At 43.1% G+C, this 19677-nt stretch overlaps 1 protein-coding gene across 1 annotated transcript in view; it reads right to left on the bottom strand.

Moving 5' to 3' along the window:
• The window catches only part of TGM5 (transglutaminase 5), a 47543-nt gene that overhangs the window by 12971 nt on the left and 14895 nt on the right, over positions 1-19677 (bottom strand). The window contains exons 4-10 of the mRNA XM_056550429.1: positions 18006-18124; positions 6647-6775; positions 6378-6555; positions 5123-5261; positions 3952-4055; positions 402-641; positions 26-316 (exon numbers count right to left, since the gene is read on the bottom strand). Coding sequence (XP_056406404.1) covers positions 26-316; positions 402-641; positions 3952-4055; positions 5123-5261; positions 6378-6555; positions 6647-6775; positions 18006-18124 — 1200 coding nt within the window. The remainder of the gene's footprint in view (positions 1-25; positions 317-401; positions 642-3951; positions 4056-5122; positions 5262-6377; positions 6556-6646; positions 6776-18005; positions 18125-19677) is intronic.

Genomic DNA, 19677 nt, shown 5'->3' on the forward strand with positions numbered 1-19677 from the left:
GTACACACATTGGAATGCCACTTACCTTTGCCTCCACCGACATTGACCTCATAACTTTCAGTCCAGAATTGCTCCAGAGCCTTCCCATTATACATCATCTCTTGAGCGCTGAAGGTTATTTGAAAGGTTTTCGGTTCGTAGCTTCTATTATGGACACGATAGCTAAGAATGACCGGGTGTCCGATCAGAGGGGATTGCCCCAACTTCAAGGACGTATTAAAGTCCAGAGCCACGACCGGATTTCTATCCAGGAATGGCTTCTTAGATTTCAATTTGGACAAAGCTTTCTCAAACACAGCCCGCTCCTGGGCCGTCCCTACAAAAGAAAATGGAAGTGGTCCCAATGGTCAACACCGTCCACCAAAGAACCGATGGAAATGCTATAGACGAGTGATCATTACCTTCTTCATACTTGTACTGGTCTGTTATGTCTTCTCTGGTGCTCAGGCCAACGCTCTTTGTACTTATGGATTTGCCGATGATAAGGGTGTTCACCAGCCCTTTCTCCACTCCACCGTCTCGCAGGACCCAGTGAATGACGTCACCATTCACCTCCGTGTACACGAACGCAACGTCATAATCTACGTCTATATCTCCTTCTTTGACGGCTTTCACAGGGGCTGGACCACAGCAAAATGTCCCTGGAAGTGGACAGAACAGCATAAACCATGTGGTGTGTGTGTGTATATATATATATATATATATATATATATATACAGTCATGGCTGTAAATGTTGGCACCCATGACAGTTTTCCAGAAAATTAATTATTTCTCACAGGAAAGGATTGCAGTAACACATGTTTTGCTATACACATGTTTATTCCCTTTGTGTGTATTGGAACTAAACCAAAAAAGGAAGGAAAAAAGCAAATTGGACATAATGTCACCAAACTCCAAAAATGGGCTGGGCAAAATTATTGGCACCCTTTCAAAATTGTGGATAAATAAGATAATTTCAAGCATGTGATGCTCCTTTAAACTCACCTGGGGCAAGTGACAGGTGTGGGCAATATAAAAATCACACCTGAAAGCAGATAAAAAGGAGAGAAGTTCACTTAGTCTTTGCATTGTGTGTCTGTGTGTGTGCCACACTAAGTATGGACAACAGGAAGAGGAGAAGAGAACTGTCTGAGGACTTGAGAACCAAAATTGTGGAAAAATATCAACAATCTCAAGGTTACAAGTCCATCTCCAGAGATCTAGATTTGCCTTTGTCCACAGTGCGCAACATTATCAAGAAGTTTGCAACCCATGGCACTGGAGCTAATCTCCCTGACCGTGGACGGAAGAGAAAAATTTATAAAAGGTGTCAACGCAGGATAGTCCGGGTAGTGGATAAGCAGCCCCAAACAAGTTCCAAAGATATTGAAGCTGTCCTGCAGGCTCAGGGAGCATCAGTGTCAGTGCGAACTATCCGTCAATATTGAAATTAAATGAAATGCTATGGAGGAGACCCAGGAGGATCCCACTATGGGAGGAGACCCAGCAGGACTCCACTGCTGACACAGAGACATAAAAAAGCAAGACTACATTTTGCCAAAATGAACTTGAGTAACCAAAATCCTTCTGGGAAAACATCTTGTGGACAGATGAGACCAAGATAGAGCTTTTTGGTAAAGCACATCATTCTACTGTTTACCGAAAACGGAATGAGGCCTACAAAGAAATGAACACAGTACCTACAGTGACATATGGTGGAGGTCAATGATGTTTTGGGTTGTTTTGCTGCCTCTGGCACTGGGGGCCTTGAATGTGTACAAGACATCATGAAATCTGAGGATTACCAATGGATTTTGGGTCACACTGTACAGCCCAGTGTCAGAAAGCTGGGTTTGTGTCAGAGATCTTGGGTCTTCCAGCAGGACAATGACCCCAAACATACGTCAAAAAGCCCCAGAAATGGATGGCAACAAAGTGCTGGAGAGTTCTGAAGTGGCAACAATGAGTCCAGATCTAAATCCCATTGATCACCTGCGGAGAGATCTTATAATTGCTGTTGGGAAAAGGCGCCTTCCAATAAGAGAGACCTGGAGCAGTTTGTAAAGGAAGAGTGGTCCAACATTCCGGCTGAGAGGTGTAAGAAGCTTATTGATGGTTATAGGAAGCCACTGATTTCAGTTATTTTTTTCCAAAGGGTGTGCAACCAAATATTAAGTTAAGGGTGCCAATAATTTTGTCCAGCCCATTTTTGGAGTTTGGTGTGACATTATGTCCAATTTGCTTTTTTTCCTCCCTTTTTTTGTTTAGTTCCAATACACACAAAGGGAATAAACATGTGTATAGCAAAACATGTGTTACTGCAAACCTTTCGTGTGAGAAATACTTCATTTTCTTCTTGTTTGGGGTTCAGACAATATATAGCTCAGACAGTAACATAGTAATAACCTAGATTGTAAGTTTAATAAAATACATAGTCCGTTCAGTTCAGCCCATTTATGACCCTTCAGTGTTGATCCAGAGGAAGGCCAAAGCCACCATGATGGAGAAGCCAACTTTCCTTCCCAACAAAAGATGTCTGATCGTGGGGGTCCCACCGCTGGGGACCTCCTCGATCTCCCTGCTGCACCCAGCGTTCCTTTAGAGCGTTGAGTGCAGCTCTGGAGGCTCGTGACGTTGCGGCCACAGCCCCTCAATGCAAGTCTATGGGAGGGGGCGTGACGGCCGTCACGCCCCCTCCCATAGACTTGCATTGAGGGGGCTTAGCCGTTACATCACGAGCGGGGTGTGGCCGTGACATCACGAGCGGGGTGTGGCCGTGACATCACGAGCCTCCGCCCCGCATCGCCAGTCATCCGGCATGGAGCGAAGTTCACTCCATGCACCGGATGTCTGGGGTTCCGCAGCCGAGATCACAGGGGTCCCCACGATCAGACATCTTATCCCATATCCTTTAGAAAGGGGATAAGATGTCTAGGTGCGGAGTACCCCTTTAACTACTCTTTAGTAGGCTCTAGTGGGTCCTTATAATACATATGGCTCTTAATATTATATAAAAAGTATTATAAATATACAGCACATTCAGAAAGTCTTCAGACCCTTTCACTTTTTCCACATTTTGTTATTTTGAGGCTTCAGGTTTTCCCCATCATTCTGCGCTCAGTACCCAGTGATAACAGAATGTTAAAAATCTTTGCCAATTGATAAAAAAATAAAAAAATAAAAAATTCTCATGGACATAAGTATTCAGACCCTTTGCTATTGCCCTTAAAATTTAGCTCTGGCTCCTCCCATTTCTCATCATGTTTCTTCATAGTTACATAGTTACATAGTCACCTTTATCGGAGTCACCTGTGGTAAATTCAGCTGATTGGATGGAATTTGGGAAGACACAGCCCTGCCTATATAAGGTCTCACAGCTGACAGTGTATATCAGAGCAAAAAACCAAGTCATGAGGGGGAAAGAGCTGCCTGTAGAGCTCAGAGACAGGAATGTGTGGAGCACAAGATCTGGTAAAGGGGACATAAAGTTTTACTGCACCAAATTGCATTGAAAAAGAGAAGTGAACAAAAAACCCAATGGTCACTTTTATTTTTCATTTTAGCACAAGCAGCAATATAACAAAATGAGAAAAAAGTGAAAGGGTCTGAAAACTTCCTGAATGCATTGTATATAAGAGTAGTAATGTACAATAGAAAGGCAGACAAACATTATACCACTGAAGATGTGGCTGACAACAAAGTATTGCATAATCTCAAATAATGAAAATGATAGAAACACAGTATTGTGCTGTAGTAATCTAATGTATAAGAATATAGAGTCATAGGACTAAATATTCAATCTGTAAATGCATAAATATATTGCCTAAGTACAATACTATAGCATCATGAAAATATATATGGAGAAGCCTGAGCATACATAACCCCAATGGAGATCACAAAATCCAGCCTAGACCATCATACGTGTTTCACCCCTACGACTTCATCAGGGGACTATTGAATTATAAACATACCTCCGCTGATCTCCTGAGGGGTGGGATCCAGAACCTGCCAGCCATCATAACCTGGACGGAGATCTTTTCTTGCCATCCAACATTCATCCCAGACATGAAAGTTCCTACATGGTTTTAAGACAGTAGTATGTGAGTCTCTAGGCTCCGGTTCCCATCCCCACAAAAAGACTATATGAAAAGGAAAATCCAACTTTTTTAATCAAAAATGGAATCTTTCCATCCAAAGAGTAGACCTAAAGTCACAACAATTTGGTGTGCAAAGGTAAGAGTTGCCCCAGACCCTGATGACTGCCCCATAAAAAGACACCAGAAAATCGGGGGAGAGAAAAAAAACACACAGGGGTGCTCCCTGATGAAGTATATCCACTTTTATTGAATTACAGCTGACAGATTCCCTTTAAAGGGAAACTGTTTCCAAAGCTTACACTTGCACACAATTTGTATACACAGAGCAGGAACAAGATTTGAAAACAGGGCTTGGCTTCCAGTGGTCAGAAAAATGCTTTTAGTCTGTTTGTGCCAAGTGTCAAAGAGGCGTTCCCAAGCCCCCTGAACTGTAAAGGACTGGAACGCCTCCTCGCTCCTCTGTCCGTTTGATTGACTGGTGGAAGCCAAGTTCTGTTTTCGAATCTCATTCCTGCTCTGTGCATACAAATTGAGCGCAGGTGCAAGATTTAGAGACAGGGCTTGGCTTCAGCACTTTAGGGGATTAGATAAAACCTCTTAGACACTTGGATTCAGAGAATAAAAGCATTGAGGCACAGACAAATATATGAAAGGCACAATATGTCTCCTTGCCCTAACAGTTATCTAACAGTGTCAGCAGTTTGGAACGGGAATGGCTGCTGACAGATTGCCTTTAAAGGGAATTCTTCATTACTTTCATGCTGCCTGAGCCACAAGTCACTGAGATGGTCCCCGGCAGCTTCTTCCCACTCCACCAGACTTGATGTATAGAACTTTCCCAGTTCGGGAATAGGGAGAGATCGATCAAGCAAGGCCGGCAGAGCAAAGAGAAGACTCCAGAGACCATCTTGACTCAGGCAGCATGAAAGGGACAGGTTCCCTTTAAAGTGATGCATTAACGTAAATCACGCTTATCATTACAGGTGAGGGATGTTATTGGTCGCCACATTCTAGAGGTTAGCCTCGCCTTCCATTCTTCTCTTACCAGACACTGTCTCCTTCCGGGGGCTCCAGCTTCTTCCCAGTTTCGTCATAATATTCATCCACAGTCAGACTAAGGTTTGTATCATGTGCCGAATCAAAGTTTGTCACCACACGGGACGGAACTCCCAGGAACCTCATCACTGTAAAGATAGGAATAAGGAGTATGGGGCAGGAGGCTTAAAGGGTTACTCCGCCCCTACATATCTTATCTTCTATCCAAAGGATAGGGGATAAGATGTCTGATTGTGGGGGTCCCGCCGCTGAGAACCCCCGCGATCTCTCCTGCTCATGATGTCACGACTATACCCCCTCAATGTAGGTCTATGGGAGGGGGCTTGACGGCTGTCACGCCCCCTCCCATAGACTTTCATTGAGGGGGCGTGGCCTTACATCATGAGCGGGGCGCAGCTGTGACTTCACGAGCCTCCGGCACTGCACCTGACATTCTAAATGAGATCGCGGGGGTCAGACATCTGTCAAATGTCTAGGGGCGGAGTACCCCTTTAACTGGGCACTGTCAGATCCAAAAACTTTTTATATTTTGCACATCTTGGCAAAACATTAATGTTTCTAATATACTTTATCAGAAAATGTGATCAAATTTTTTTTAGGAATCATGGCTTGTTAAAAAAAACATAAAAATAAAAAGACCACTAGGGGTCCCCATATCATCCAGAGCATAATCCAGTCCGGCTGCAGCATCATCTTTGTCCAAGCTAAAGCACAGGCTGGGACAATGTCCAGTAAGTGAGGGTGGGACTACCACTCCTCTGTGCTCACTCCTGTCCTATCAGACTGCAGCATGAAAACAGGGAGGAGGGGGTTACAGAGCAGTGAGAATCTAATTTAGTATTACAAAATTCTGGACAAGGCATTCATTGCTTTACTGACTATAATGGAGTTTCCCAACCAGGGTGCCTCCAGCTGTTGCAAAACTACAACTCCTAGGGAATCTGGGACAAGTTGTACTACAATGCATGTGAGGGGGAAGTGGAATAATTCAACAAAGTCCAGGAAGTGAGGGCAGGACTAGCACTCCTCTGTGCTCACTCCTGTCCTATCAGACTGCAGTATGAAAACAGAGAGGGGAGGGGGTTACAGAGCAGCCTGAAGTGATTGGATGAAGAGACTCAGGAAGGAAGTGAAGGCACGGTGAGTGAGGGCAGGCTTAGTGCTTGCCTCGGACATGCCCCTTCCTGAGCAGTGGATGTCAGAATGAGTGAGCAGCAGAACAGAGAATTGTATTGGCCTTTTACCTGTACACATCACTCCAGCCAGAACCCAGCATTGTCCATATCGAACCGGCATGCAGCCGCTGTTGTGCCAAAGCCTCAGAATAGAAACACTTCCGTTCCAGGTGCTGGGGTTGACTCCGGTGGTGAAGGATTCGTCCCAGCAAGATTCCACCACCCCCCGGTCATCATTGGAATTGATCTGCCCATCAAAGATTAACAATAGAGAATTGAGAGGTTGTGATAAGTCACAAGGACCAACCATCTGCTGTGTGATTTGGGGCCTGACTTACCATGGCGGAGACGATTCTACTGATGTACACAGGGTCTCCTCTCTTGGAGCAATCTATAGACGGGTTCTTCAGATGGTTCGGGCTCATGTCTAAGATTCTCAGGCAAATTTCACCTACTCCGTCTTCAAACTAAAAAAAAAAAAAATGTATTCCAACAAATATAACAAGAAGTTATAGTGTATCTGTAAATAAAGTTTTAAAAAAAGTTATAAAAAAAGTTATATGTTGCTCAGTACCTCATCCTGATCATGTACATCTAATTTTTATGTGTCTACGACCTATATTTCTCTCAGAATTACCTAAATTTACTTGCCATCATTACTCTGGCCATGCAGAGGCAGGGGGCGTGTCCTTCTCTTCTCCTCACTGTGATGACCCCTCCCCCTCCCTTACTCTGCTCTGACTCACAGAGGGCCGGGAGCAAGCACAGCAGCTCTGGACCTGCCTGCAGCCCTGTCAATTACTCATGGTGTCCATGACATGTTGATGACCACTGGACACTGCAGGACTGGTATGTGTCCCAGGAGGCAGGGGGACCCCTAGTGGCCACATTTTTTTTAACTGGCTTTTTCATTATGAAATACTGAACATTTTCTGATAAAAGCAATTCCAAAACATATTGTTTTTGAATGCTTTATAACATATCAAAAGTTATTATCATCTGACAGTGCCCATTTAAGTCAGCAATTTAAAGGGGTTCTCTTATTGCCGATTGGTTGAACCCATAATGGTTCTGAGAATGGATCCCTTTTAGTCCCATTCACAATGGAAGACCAGACCTTAAAGGGGTACTCCAGTGGAAAACATTTTTTTTTTTTTAAATCAATTGGTGCCAGAAAATTATACAGATTTGCAAATGACTTTTATTTAAAAATCTTAATCCTTCCAGTACTTATCAGCTGCTGTATGCTACAGAGGAAGTTGTGTAGTTCTTTCCATTTTGACCACAGTGCTCTCTGCTGATACCTCTGTCCATGTCAGGAGCTGTCCAAAGCAGGAGAGGTTTGCTATGGGGATTTGTTCCTGCTCTGGACAGTTCCTAAAATAGACAGAGGTGTCAGCAGAGAGCACTGTGGTCAGACTGGAAAAATCTTTCACAACTTCCTCTGGAGCATACAGCAGCTAATAAGTACTGGAAGGATTAAGATTTTTAAACAGAAGTAATTTACAAATCTGTATAACTTTCTGTCACCAGTTGATTTAAAAAAAAATTTTGGACTGGAGTACCCCTTTAAATGAATGGGAAATAAAGTTTATCCCAAAGATCAAGTTTTATGATACTATGAATAGGTCAGGAAAGGTTGTGGTGGGAATACCCCTTTAAATATTTGTCAATTAGCATTGCTAATACTATTGTATAGACCAGTATTTTCCAACCAGTGTGCCTCCAGCTGTTGCAAAACTACAACTCACAGCATGCCCGGACAGCCAGAGGCTGTTCGGGCATGCCGGGAGTTGTAGTTTTGCAACAGCTGGAGGCACACTGGTTGGGAAACACTGGTCTAGACATACGGAAGGACAGGACAAGATTCCCCCAACATCAGATCACAAATCTATCACCATAAGCTTAAATGAAAGTCCAGCAAAATATAAAACAGTATTTATTTATTTATTAGTTTATTTATTTATTTATTTATTAGTTTATTTATTTATTTTATATGTACGTATGTTTTTATTTTTACTTAGAATATTTACTTATCTTATATTAATAAGTAAATTTATGTAATATTTATTTACATGTATTCATTTCTTTTTTTTAATATTTATTTATTTCCGGCAGTTTATTATTTAATGTTCTTCTTATTTTATATGAGATTTTATATTTAATTCATTTTTAATTTTATATTTCTTTATCTATTTATGTTATCTACTGATTTTATATTTTATTTCCTTATTTTATATTGATTTGCATTTATTTATTTACTTATTTTATATTTATTTATTCATTTATATATATTTATTTTTACTTTTTATTTATTTTTTATATTTCTTTACTAACTTATTTCATATTTATTGTATTTGTTTATTCATTTCATATTTATTTAGATTTCTCTATTAACTTATTTAACTTAATTTACTTACTTTTAAAAAATATTTTATATTTATTTTATGTTTATTTATTTTATGTTTATTTATTTTATGTTTATTTATTTTATGTTTATTTATTTTATGATCGGCAGCTTGGTTTCTTATGCCCTGCAATGTATTGATGTTCAGTCTGTAACATTTGGACTGTCTTGTGAGTTGTGACGCCATCAGAGGCTGCACCTAGTGACTATCATGAACCAACAAGTCATCCGTATGAGCAAAACTACAACTCCCAGCATGCGCTGTGCGGGCATGCTGAGAGTTGTAGTTTTGCAACAGCTGGAGGCACACTGGTTGGGAAACACTCCTCTAGACTTATAAGATGCCCTCATAATACATATACACTGCTCAAAAAAATAAAGGGAAGACTTAAACAACACAATGTAACTCCAAGTCACTGACACTTGTGTGAAATCCCACTGTCCACTCAGGAAGAACACTGATTGACAATCAATTTCACATGGAACAGACAACAGGTGGAAATTATAGGCAATTAGCAAGACACCCCCAATAAAGAAGTGGTTCTGCAGGTGGTGACCACAGACCACTTCTCAGTTCCTATGCTTCCTAGCTGATGTTTTGGTCGCTTTTGAATGCTGGCGGTGCTTTCACTCTAGTGGTAGCATGAGATGGAGTCTACAACCCACACAAGTGGCTCAGGTAGTGCAGCTCATCCAGGATGGCACATCAATGCGAGCTGTGGCAAGAAGGTTTGCTGTGTCTGTCAGCGTAGTGTCCAGAGCATGGAGGCGCTACCAGGAGACAGGCCAGAGCATCAGGAGACATGGAGGAGGCTGTAGGAGGGCAACAACCCAGCACCAGGACCGCTACCTCTGCCTTTGTGCAAGGAGGAGCACTGCCAGAGCCCTGCAAAATGACCTCCAGCAGGCCACAAATGTGCATGTGTCCACTCAAACGGTCAGAAACAGACTCCATGAGGGTGGTATGAGGGCCCGATGTCCACAGGTGGGGGTTGTGCTTACAGCTTGCAGGACGTTTGGCATTTGCCAGAGAACACCAAGATTGGCAAAATACACCACTGGTGCCCTGTGCTCTTCACAGATGAAAGCAGGTTCACCCTGAGCACATGTGACAGACATGACAGAGTCTGGAGACGCCGTGGAGAACGTTCTGCTGCCTGCAACATCCTCCAGCATGACCGGTTTGGCGGTGGGTCAGTAATGGTGTGGGGTGGCATTTCTTTGGGGGGCTGCACAACCCTCCATGTGCTTGCCAGAGGTAGCCTGACTGCCATTAGGTACCGAGATGAGATCCTCAGACCCCTTGTGAGATCATATGCTGGTGCGGTTGGCAATGGCTTCCTCCAGACAATGCTAGACCTCATGTAGCTGGAGTGTGTCAGCAGTTCCTGCAAGAGGAAGGCATTGATGAAATGGACTGGCCCGCCCGTTCCCCAGACCTGAATCCGATTGAGCACATCTGGGACATCATGTCTCGCTCCATCCACCACAGACTGTCCAGGAGTTGGCGGATGCTTTAGTCCAGGTCTGGGAGGACATCCCTCAGGAGACCATCCGCCACCTCATCAGGATCATGCCCAGGCGTTGTAGGGAGGTCATACGGGCATGTGGAGGCCACATACACTACTGAGCCTCATTGTGACTTGTTTTAAGGACATTACATAAAGTTGGATCACCCTGTAGTGTGGTTTTCCACTGTGATTTTGAGGGTGACTCCATATTCAGACCTCCATGGGTTCATACATTTGATTTCCATTGATCATTTTTGTGAGATTTTGTTGTCACATTCAACTATGTAAAGAGGAAAGTATTTCATACGATTAGTTCATTCAGATCTAGGATGTGTTATCTTAGGGTTCCCTTTATTTTTTTGAGCAGTGTATATCACAAATACCACGTGTGACTCCACCCATAAAAGGTATTTTAAGAAATTAATCAACACCAAATGTTCATTCTGCAATAATACGGTATTGAAAGGTGGAGATTAATTTTAATGTTTAGGCGTCTCCAGTAAATTAAGCAAATTAAAGTAAATTGAAGAAGAGTTAGAAACTAACCATTATATTGCAAAATAAGCACTCTGATAATAATGTAGAGGTTCTTGTGTATGCCTTGTGCTTACCTGTTTTGGCTGATGTGGCAGGCATGGAGATTTTAGCACTATTAAAGGGATACTCCGGTGGAAAACATTTTTTTTCCAATCAACAGGAACCAGAAAGTTACATAGATTTGTTAATTACTTCTATTAAACAATCTTATTCCTTCCAGTACTTATCAGCTGCTGTATGCTCCAGAGGAAGTTGTGTAGTTCTTTTCTGTCTGATCACAGTGCTCTCTGCTGTTACCTCTGTCCATGTCAGGAACTGTCCAGAGCAGGAGAGGTTTTCTATGGGGATTTGCTCCTACTCTGGACAGTTCCTGACATGGACAGAGGTGTCAGCAGAGAGCACTGTGGTCAGACTGGAAAGAACTACACAACTTCCTCTGGAGCAAAGAGCAGCAGATAAGTACTGAAAGGATTAAGATTTTTTAATAGAAGTAATTTACAAATCTGTTTAACTTTCTGGAGCCAGTTGAAAAAAATAGTTTTCCACTGGAGTACCCCTTTAATTCCTATTGTCTTACTTATATGGATTCCTAATGCTGCTTACATTTCCCATGATGCCTCTGGCTTTGCAGGGAAAGGGGGTGGAGATTCATCACTGCACCTGGCAATCTAATCACCTGGCTAATCTCCAGCAGCTGGACCCCTATAAGCGGGTTGGAGTTAGTTCACATCATGTGCAGTTTTGATGCGTTTTTTTTTTATTTTATTTTATTTTTTATTCAAAGTGGCATTAGGTGAAAATGATTTGACCTATCATCACAATTGAGGTGTTTTATTAAAAATCTGAGGTCTTAAGGCTGTGTTCATGTATTATTCATGTATTATTATTATTATTATTATTTATTTTATTTTTTTGCTGTGATTTGTTTGTCCTGGGATTCGTGCAATCACAGTAAAATTCTGCCATTATCCTGCACTTTAGGGAAAATTCCAGCAAGAACACATAAATAAATAAATGAAGCAAAAAGTTGTGTGATCACAGCCTGGAGGAGGTGTTTACTACTATATATCCTGATCTCATAGAGATAGCAGCAGTATACGGATAGAGCTGGAGGAGAGGTGTATAACTACTATATATACTGATCCCATAGAGATAGCAGCAGTATACAGATAGAGCTGGAGGAGGAGGTGTTTACTACTATATATCCTGATCCCATAGAGATAGCAGCAGTATACAGATAGAGCTGGAGGAGGAGGTGTTTACTACTATATATCCTGATCTCATAGAGATAGCAGCAGTATACGGATAGAGCTGGAGGAAAGGTGTATAACTACTATATATCCTGATCTCATAGAGATAGCAGCAGTATACAGATAGAGCTGGAGGGGGAGGAGTAAAACTATTATATATTCTGATCCCATAGAGATAGCAGCAGTATACAGATAGAGCTGGAGGGGAGGTGACCCCATAGATATAACAGCAGCAGCACTACTTGGCTATATCTAAGCTACTTTCCTCACTGTGTTGCGCATATCTGCTGTGCAAATAGTGTTAGGTTTTGCTGCCATCTTCTGGCCACTTCGTGTATTACCCTCTAACTGCATTGTCCTTCTCCTTAGGCAATATATATATATATATATATATATATATATATATATATATATATACACACACACACATATATATATATATATATATATATATATATATACACTCACTAGCCACTTTATAAGATACACTTGCTCACTTTCTTGTTAACACAAATAGCTAATCAGCAAATTTTATGACAGCAAATCGATGCATTTAGGCATGTAGACATGGTCAAGACAACTTGCAGAAATTCAAAATGAACATCAGAATGGGGAAGAAAGTGGATAACAGGGGTACAAATTTTTTTTTTCAAATCAACTGGTGCCAGAAAGTTAAACAGATTTGTAAATTATTTCTATTTAAAAATCTTAATCCTTCCAGTACTTATCAGCTGCTGTATACTACTGAGGAAGTTCTTTTCTTTCTGGAGTTCTTATCAGTCTGGCCTCAGTGCTCTCTGCTGACACCTCTGTCTGTATCAGGAACTGTCCCGAGCAGGAGAGGTTTGCTATGGGGATTTGTTTTACTCTGGACAGTTCCTGATACGAACAGAGGTGTCAGCAGAGAGCACTGTGGTCAGACAGAAAAGAACTCCAGAACAAAAAAATATTACTTCCTCTGTAGTATCCAGCATCTGATAAGTACTGAAAGGATTAAGATTTTTAAATATAAGTAATTTACAAATCTGTTTTACTTTCTGGCACCAGTTGATTTGAAAAAAAATTGTATTCCACTGGAGTACCCCTTTAAGGTAATTGTGTCATGGTTGTTGGTGCCACACAGGCCATTCTAAGTATTTCACAAACTGCTGATCTACTGGGATTTTCACACACAACCATTTTTAGGGTTTACAGAGAACGGTCCGAAAAAGAGAAAAAATATCCAGTGATTGGCAGCTGTGTGCAGTAAAATGCCTTGTTGATGTCAGAGGAGAATGGGCAGACTGGTTAAGGATGATATAAAGGCAACAGCGACTCCAATATTCACATGTTACAACTACGGTATACAGTATAACACTTCCCAGGATAAAGCAGATGGGCTACAGCAGCAGTAGACCACACAGGTTGCCACTCCTGTCAGCTAAGAACAGGAAACTGAGGCTACAATTCACACAGGAACCAAAACTGGACAATGGAAGATGGAAGATCTTGGATCCAACCGGGTACTAGCAAGGTATACCTAATAAAGTGGCCCAGTGTAAAACGCTTTGGTGCTCACAGGGAATCCAGGACACTTGTCCCGAATTCCTAGATAAAAGAGCACATACAGTTAAAAGCTGTGAGTGTAGGCCGCAGGCAGCATCAGACCTGCAACCTACACTGAGAATGCATTATTATGGGGGCTGCCATCTTGCCTGAGCTGTCTTGAACAACGTTTAGAGATATGCTTTACAGCAGGGACATAGGTGGCAATAGACAGGAGCTGTGTCATTGACATGGGAAACATTACTGGGCATACTCTGTGGCCTGTGCAAAAGTCATTCCACAGGGAGAGGGAGGCTGAGCTGTGAGCTTCATCTATTGTCTTCTCTATCTACTGGTGTCACATTTCCCGCAGCTTCCTTTTTACCATCTTAGTTTTACTCCCTACGATTTCAGGATTATTTGATAATACAAATCAGTGTTTTCCAACCAGGTAGAGGAAGAGATGCCCTTCAGGAGAATGGAAAAGCTAAGTGAGAATGCCTTACCCAGCTTTGCCAAGCTCCTGAATGGCATATCTGCTTATAAAAGATGTAGATCCTATAAGGATTACAGGGTCATTACATGGTCTGACTGTCATACACAGCTTTTACAGGCCCCTGAATGGCACTTCTGGGATACAGGAACACCTCTCTGACGCTCGGCTTTGACATGTCATAGAGGAGTGTTTTCCAACCAGGGTGTCTCCAGCTGTTGGAAAACTACAACTCCCAGCATGCTGGGAGTTGTAGTTTTGCAACAGCTGGAGGCACATTGGCTGAAAACACTCACATAGATAGTATAATGGGGGGGGGGGGGATATCACAAAAAAATTCTTAAAAAATAAGTTAAAAAACAAAAACACTTTTTAAACTACAGGTAATTTGGTCCTAAATATTAATAAATATTTCTGAACCGTTCCTGAAGCCGCCACCGCCGGGAGCTTAGCCAGAACAACTTTATTTACAACACTTGTTACCGCGATCCGTCCTGTACTTCCTGCCAAATGCATTTGTTCGTCTTAATAAGTGGCCTGCGGGGGATGAATGAGCGCCATTATGTTTATGTAATCCCAGGGCTTAGGGAGGGGCGCAACATGACACAGTGACAGCTCCATACTTCAAACAATGGCTCAGGAACCAGTTCTATGGAATGCTGTAATTAAAGACATTAACGACATTGGCCGATCCGTGGGGTTCACCATCCCGCCCCCCTTTGCCGATCCTGGATAAATAGAGCGGTAACTCATCAGCAGGTGATCAGCTCAAAGCTATAGCTAAGGTGGAAAGAAAACCCAGTCCTCAAGGACCACCGACAGTCCAGATCTGTATATGAGTGTTATAGAGCAGAGGTCCCCAACCCAGTCCTCAAGGCCACCAACAGTCCAGATATTTATATGAGTGGTATAGAGAAGAGGTCCCCAACCCAGTCCTCAAGGTCACCAACAGTCCAGATCTTTATATGAGTGGTATAGAGCAGAGGTCCCCAACCCAGTCCTCAAGGCTACAGACAGTCCAGACCTTTATATGAGTGGTAGAGAGCAGAGGTCCTCAACCCAGTCCTCAAGACCACCAACAGTCCAGATCTTTATATGAGTGGTATAGAGCAGAGGTCCCCAACCCAGTCCTCAAGACCACCAACAGTCCAAATCTTTATATGAGTGGTATAGAGCAGAGATCCCCAACCCAGTCCTCAAGGCCACCAACAGTCCAGATCTTTATATGAGTGGTATAGAGGAGAGGTCCCCAACCCAGTCCTCAAGGCCACCAACAGTCCAGATCTTTATATGAGTGGTATAGAGCAGAGGTCCTCAACCTAGTCCTCAAGGCCACCAACAGTCCAGATCTTTATATGAGTGGTATAGAGCAGAGGTCCCCAACCTAGTCCTCAAGGCCACCAACAGTCCAGATCTTTATATGAGTGGTATAGAGCAGAGGTCCCCAACCCAGTCCTCAAGACCACCAACAGTCCAGATCTTTATATGAGTGGTATAGAGCAGAGGTCCCCATCCCAGTCCTCAAGGACCACCAACAGTCCAGATCTTTATATGAGTGGTATAGAGCAGAGGTCCCCATCTCAGTCCTCAAGGACCACCAACAGTCCAGATCTTTATATGAGTGGTATAGAGCAGAGGTCCCCAACCCAGTCCTCAAGACCACCAACAGTCCAGATCTTTATATGAGTGGTATAGAGCAGAGGTCCTCAACCCAGTCCTCAAGCCCACCAACAGTCCAGATCTTTATATGAGTGGTATAGAGCAGAGGTCCCCAACCCAGTCCTCAAGGCCACCAACAGTCCAGATTTTTATATGAGTGGTATAGAGCAGAGGTCCCTAACCCAGTCCTCAAGACGACCAACAGTCCAGATCTTTATATGAGTGGTATAGAGCAGAGGTCCCCAACCCAGTCCTCAAGACCACCAACAGTCCAGATCTTTATATGAGTGGTATAGAGCAGAGGTCCTCAACCCAGTCCTCAAGGACACCAACAGTCCAGATCTTTATATGAGCGGTATAGAGCAGAGGTCCTCAACCCAGTCCTCAAGGCCACCAACAGTCCAGATCTTTATGTGAGCGGTATAGAGCAGAGGTCCCCAACCCAGTCCTCAAGGCTACAGACAGTCCAGATCTTTATATGAGTGGTATAGAGCAGAGGTCCCCAACCCAGTCCTCAAGGCCACCAACAGTCCAGATCTTTATATGAGTGGTATAGAGCAGAGGTCCCCAACCCAGTCCTCAAGGCCACCAACAGTTCAGATTTTTATATGAGTGGTATAGAGCAGAGGTCCCTAACCCAGTCCTCAAGACGACCAACAGTCCAGATCTTTATATGAGTGGTATAGAGCAGAGGTCCCCAACCCAGTCCTCAAGACCACCAACAGTCCAGATCTTTATATGAGTGGTATAGAGCAGAGGTCCTCAACTCAGTCCTCAAGGCCACCAACAGTCCAGATCTTTATATGAGTGGTATAGAGCAGAGGTCCCCAACCCAGTCCTCAAGGTCACCAACAGTCCAGATCTTTATATGAGTGGTATAGAGCAGAGGTCCCCAACCCAGTCCTCAAGGACCACCAGCAGTCCAGATCTTTATATGAGTGGTATAGAGCAGAGGTCCCCAACCCAGTCCTCAAGGACACCAACAGTCCAGATCTTTATATGAGTGGTATAGAGCAGAAGTCCCCAACCCAGTCCTCAAGGCCACCAACAGTCCAGATCTTTATATGAGTGGTATAGAGCAGAGGTCCCCAACCCAGTCCTCAAGGCCACCAACAGTCCAGATTTTTATATGAGTGGTATAGAGCAGAGGTCCCTAACCCAGTCCTCAAGACCACCAACAGTCCAGATCTTTATATGAGTGGTATAGAGCAGAGGTCCCCAACCCAGTCCTCAAGACCACCAACAGTCCAGATATTTATATGAGTGGTATATAGCAGAGATCCCCAACCCAGTCCTCAAGGCCACCAACAGTCCAGATTTTTATATGAGTGGTATAGAGCAGAGGTCCCTAACCCAGTCCTCAAGACCACCAACAGTCCAGATCTTTATATGAGTGATATAGAGCAGAGGTCCTCAACTCAGTCCTCAAGGCCACCAACAGTCCAGATCATTATATGAGTGGTATAGAGCAGAGGTCCCCAACCCAGTCCTCAAGACCACCAACAGTCCAGATATTTATATGAGTGGTATAGAGCAGAGGTCCCCAACCAAGTCCTCAAGATCACCAACAGTCCAGATCTTTATATGAGTGGTATAGAGCAGAAGTCCCCAACTTATCCCCCTGCCATAGGATAGGGGATACATTTTTATATCCCGCTGCACAGTGCACACAGTGAATATCAGCCGAGTACAATCTGGAATGCATTGCCGTCTATAGGACTGGCAATGTACACAGCGGAATTTATGAGTGGAATTTAGCAGAAAAATTCTGTTGCAGCAGAATCCCATTGTTTTCAATAGTATTCTGCTGCCCCGTGCACACTGCATAATTTCCACAGAAAATCTGAATCTGGCCTCCGCAGCAAGAATCCACTCGAAAATGCATTGCCGTCTATGAAGTCTATGATGTCCAGCCGCAGTGTAAACATATCCTAAATGTAATGGTTCAGCCCAGCTGAAGTGCATCTTCGCTCTGGTAAGTGGTGACGGCTCCATGACCAGAGATCCGGACCACTCTCAGCGTGTCCCCGCTTCACTGCAAGCTTTATCACCCCCTCATGGTGTCACGCCCCGCCCCCTCAATGCAAGTCTATGGGAAGGGGCGTGACAACTGTCACGCCCCCTCCCATAGACTTGCATTGAGGGGCGGGGCGTGACACCATGAGGGGGTGGGGCTATGACGTCACGAGCTCCCGACGCCGGCTCCAAGTGTTCGGAACAGTTTTTTTTCCAAACGCTGAGCAGCGGAGTACCCCTTTAATAACAAAGCATGTACAACAGCTGTCGGTGTTACACCATATGACGAGCGCACAGTACCTGGCCAAAGTTCCACGGTGTGGTGGTGATAAAGTCTTTGCTTCCCTGATACAATAAACCGTGTTCATTCATCACGTATTCTTGTCTCATCGCTTCATCTCCCAGGAAGACATCATCATCTGAAAAATAATAGGTAAATAAATAAATTACTAAATAAATAAATAAAAATATTTAAATACATGAATTAATAAATAAAAAAAATATCAAACTTGTAACAAATAAAATAAATACTTTGTATTTGTAAACGGTGATATACATGAAGTCAGTATTTTCGATCATTAAAGGGGTACTCTGCTATTAGACATCTTATCTCCTATCCAAGGGACATCACGAGGGGGCGGGGTCATGATCTGTCTGGGCCATCCAGAACCTGTTCACTGTGTGTGCCGTCAGGTAACTACTGATCTAAACACTCCTTCATAGCTTGGTCAGAAAATTCTAGATGGAGGGCATTTCAATGAAACAACAATACTGGGGAAAAAAAAAAGGTACACTACCCAAAAGTATCCTCTGAGAGTCTTTTTTATAGGGCAGTCTGGGGGAATCTCTTTCACACCCTCTTGTGGCGAGACCCAGCAGCTCACCAGAGATTCCTGAAGAAATGCTATCAGACACAATCAGACACTTAAAGGGGTACTCTGGTGGAAAACTTTATTGATTTTTTTTTAAATCAAATGGTGTCAGAAAGTTAAACAGATTTGTAAATGACTTCTATTAAAAAAAATCTTTACCCTTCCAGTACTTTTTAGCAGCTGTATGCTACAAAGGAAATTCTTTTATTTTTGAATTTCTTTTTTGTCTTGACCACAGTGCTCTCTGCTGACACCTCTGTCCATATAAGGAACTGTCCAGAGCAGGAGAAAATCCCCATAGCAAACCTATGCTGCTCTGGACAGTTCCTGACACGAACAGAGGTGTCAGCAGAGAGCACTGTGAACAAGACAAAAAAAAGAAATTCAAAAAGAAAAGAATTTCCTCTGTAGCATACAGCTGCTAAAAAGTAATGGAAGGGTAAATATTTTTATATAGAAGTAATTTAAAGATCTGTATAACTTTCTGGCACCAGTTGATTTGAAATTTTTTTCCCCCACTGGGGTACCCTTTAAAATGCACTGTGTCAACATTGCCTGGTAATCTATAAAAATATTTCCCAACCAGTGTGCCTCCAGCTGTTGCAACACTACAACTCCCAGCATGCTGGGAGTTGTAGTTTTGCAACAGCTGGAGGCACACTGGTTGGGAAACAGTGCTCTTTAACATTGATCATTTTGTTTTATGCTACTTCTGTCCTGAATTCCTATGTATTTTGGAATTTTGGCACAAAGGGACACGTTATTTAGAAATAATAAAGCAAAATACAGTATCGCAGAGAATCCTAACGTTTCCTCCTCCGGCCTCTCCCCACTCCCTTTGTATAACTTGGGTCACATCCAAGATTCCAGATGATTTTGACATCCACAGATGAACAATTGGTGCCAAGTAGAGATGAGCGAACTTACAGTAAATTCGATTCGTCACAAACTTCTCGGCTCAGCGGTTGCTGACTTTTCCGGCATAAATTAGTTCAGCTTTCCGGTGCTCCGGTGGGCTGGAAAAGGTGGATACAGTCCTAGGAAGGAGTCTCTTAGGACTGTATCCACCTTTTCCAGCCCACGGGAGCACCGGAAAGCTG

The sequence above is a fragment of the Hyla sarda genome, chromosome 13 (assembly GCF_029499605.1).
Source record: "Hyla sarda isolate aHylSar1 chromosome 13, aHylSar1.hap1, whole genome shotgun sequence".
Taxonomy (NCBI): Eukaryota; Metazoa; Chordata; class Amphibia; order Anura; family Hylidae; genus Hyla; species Hyla sarda.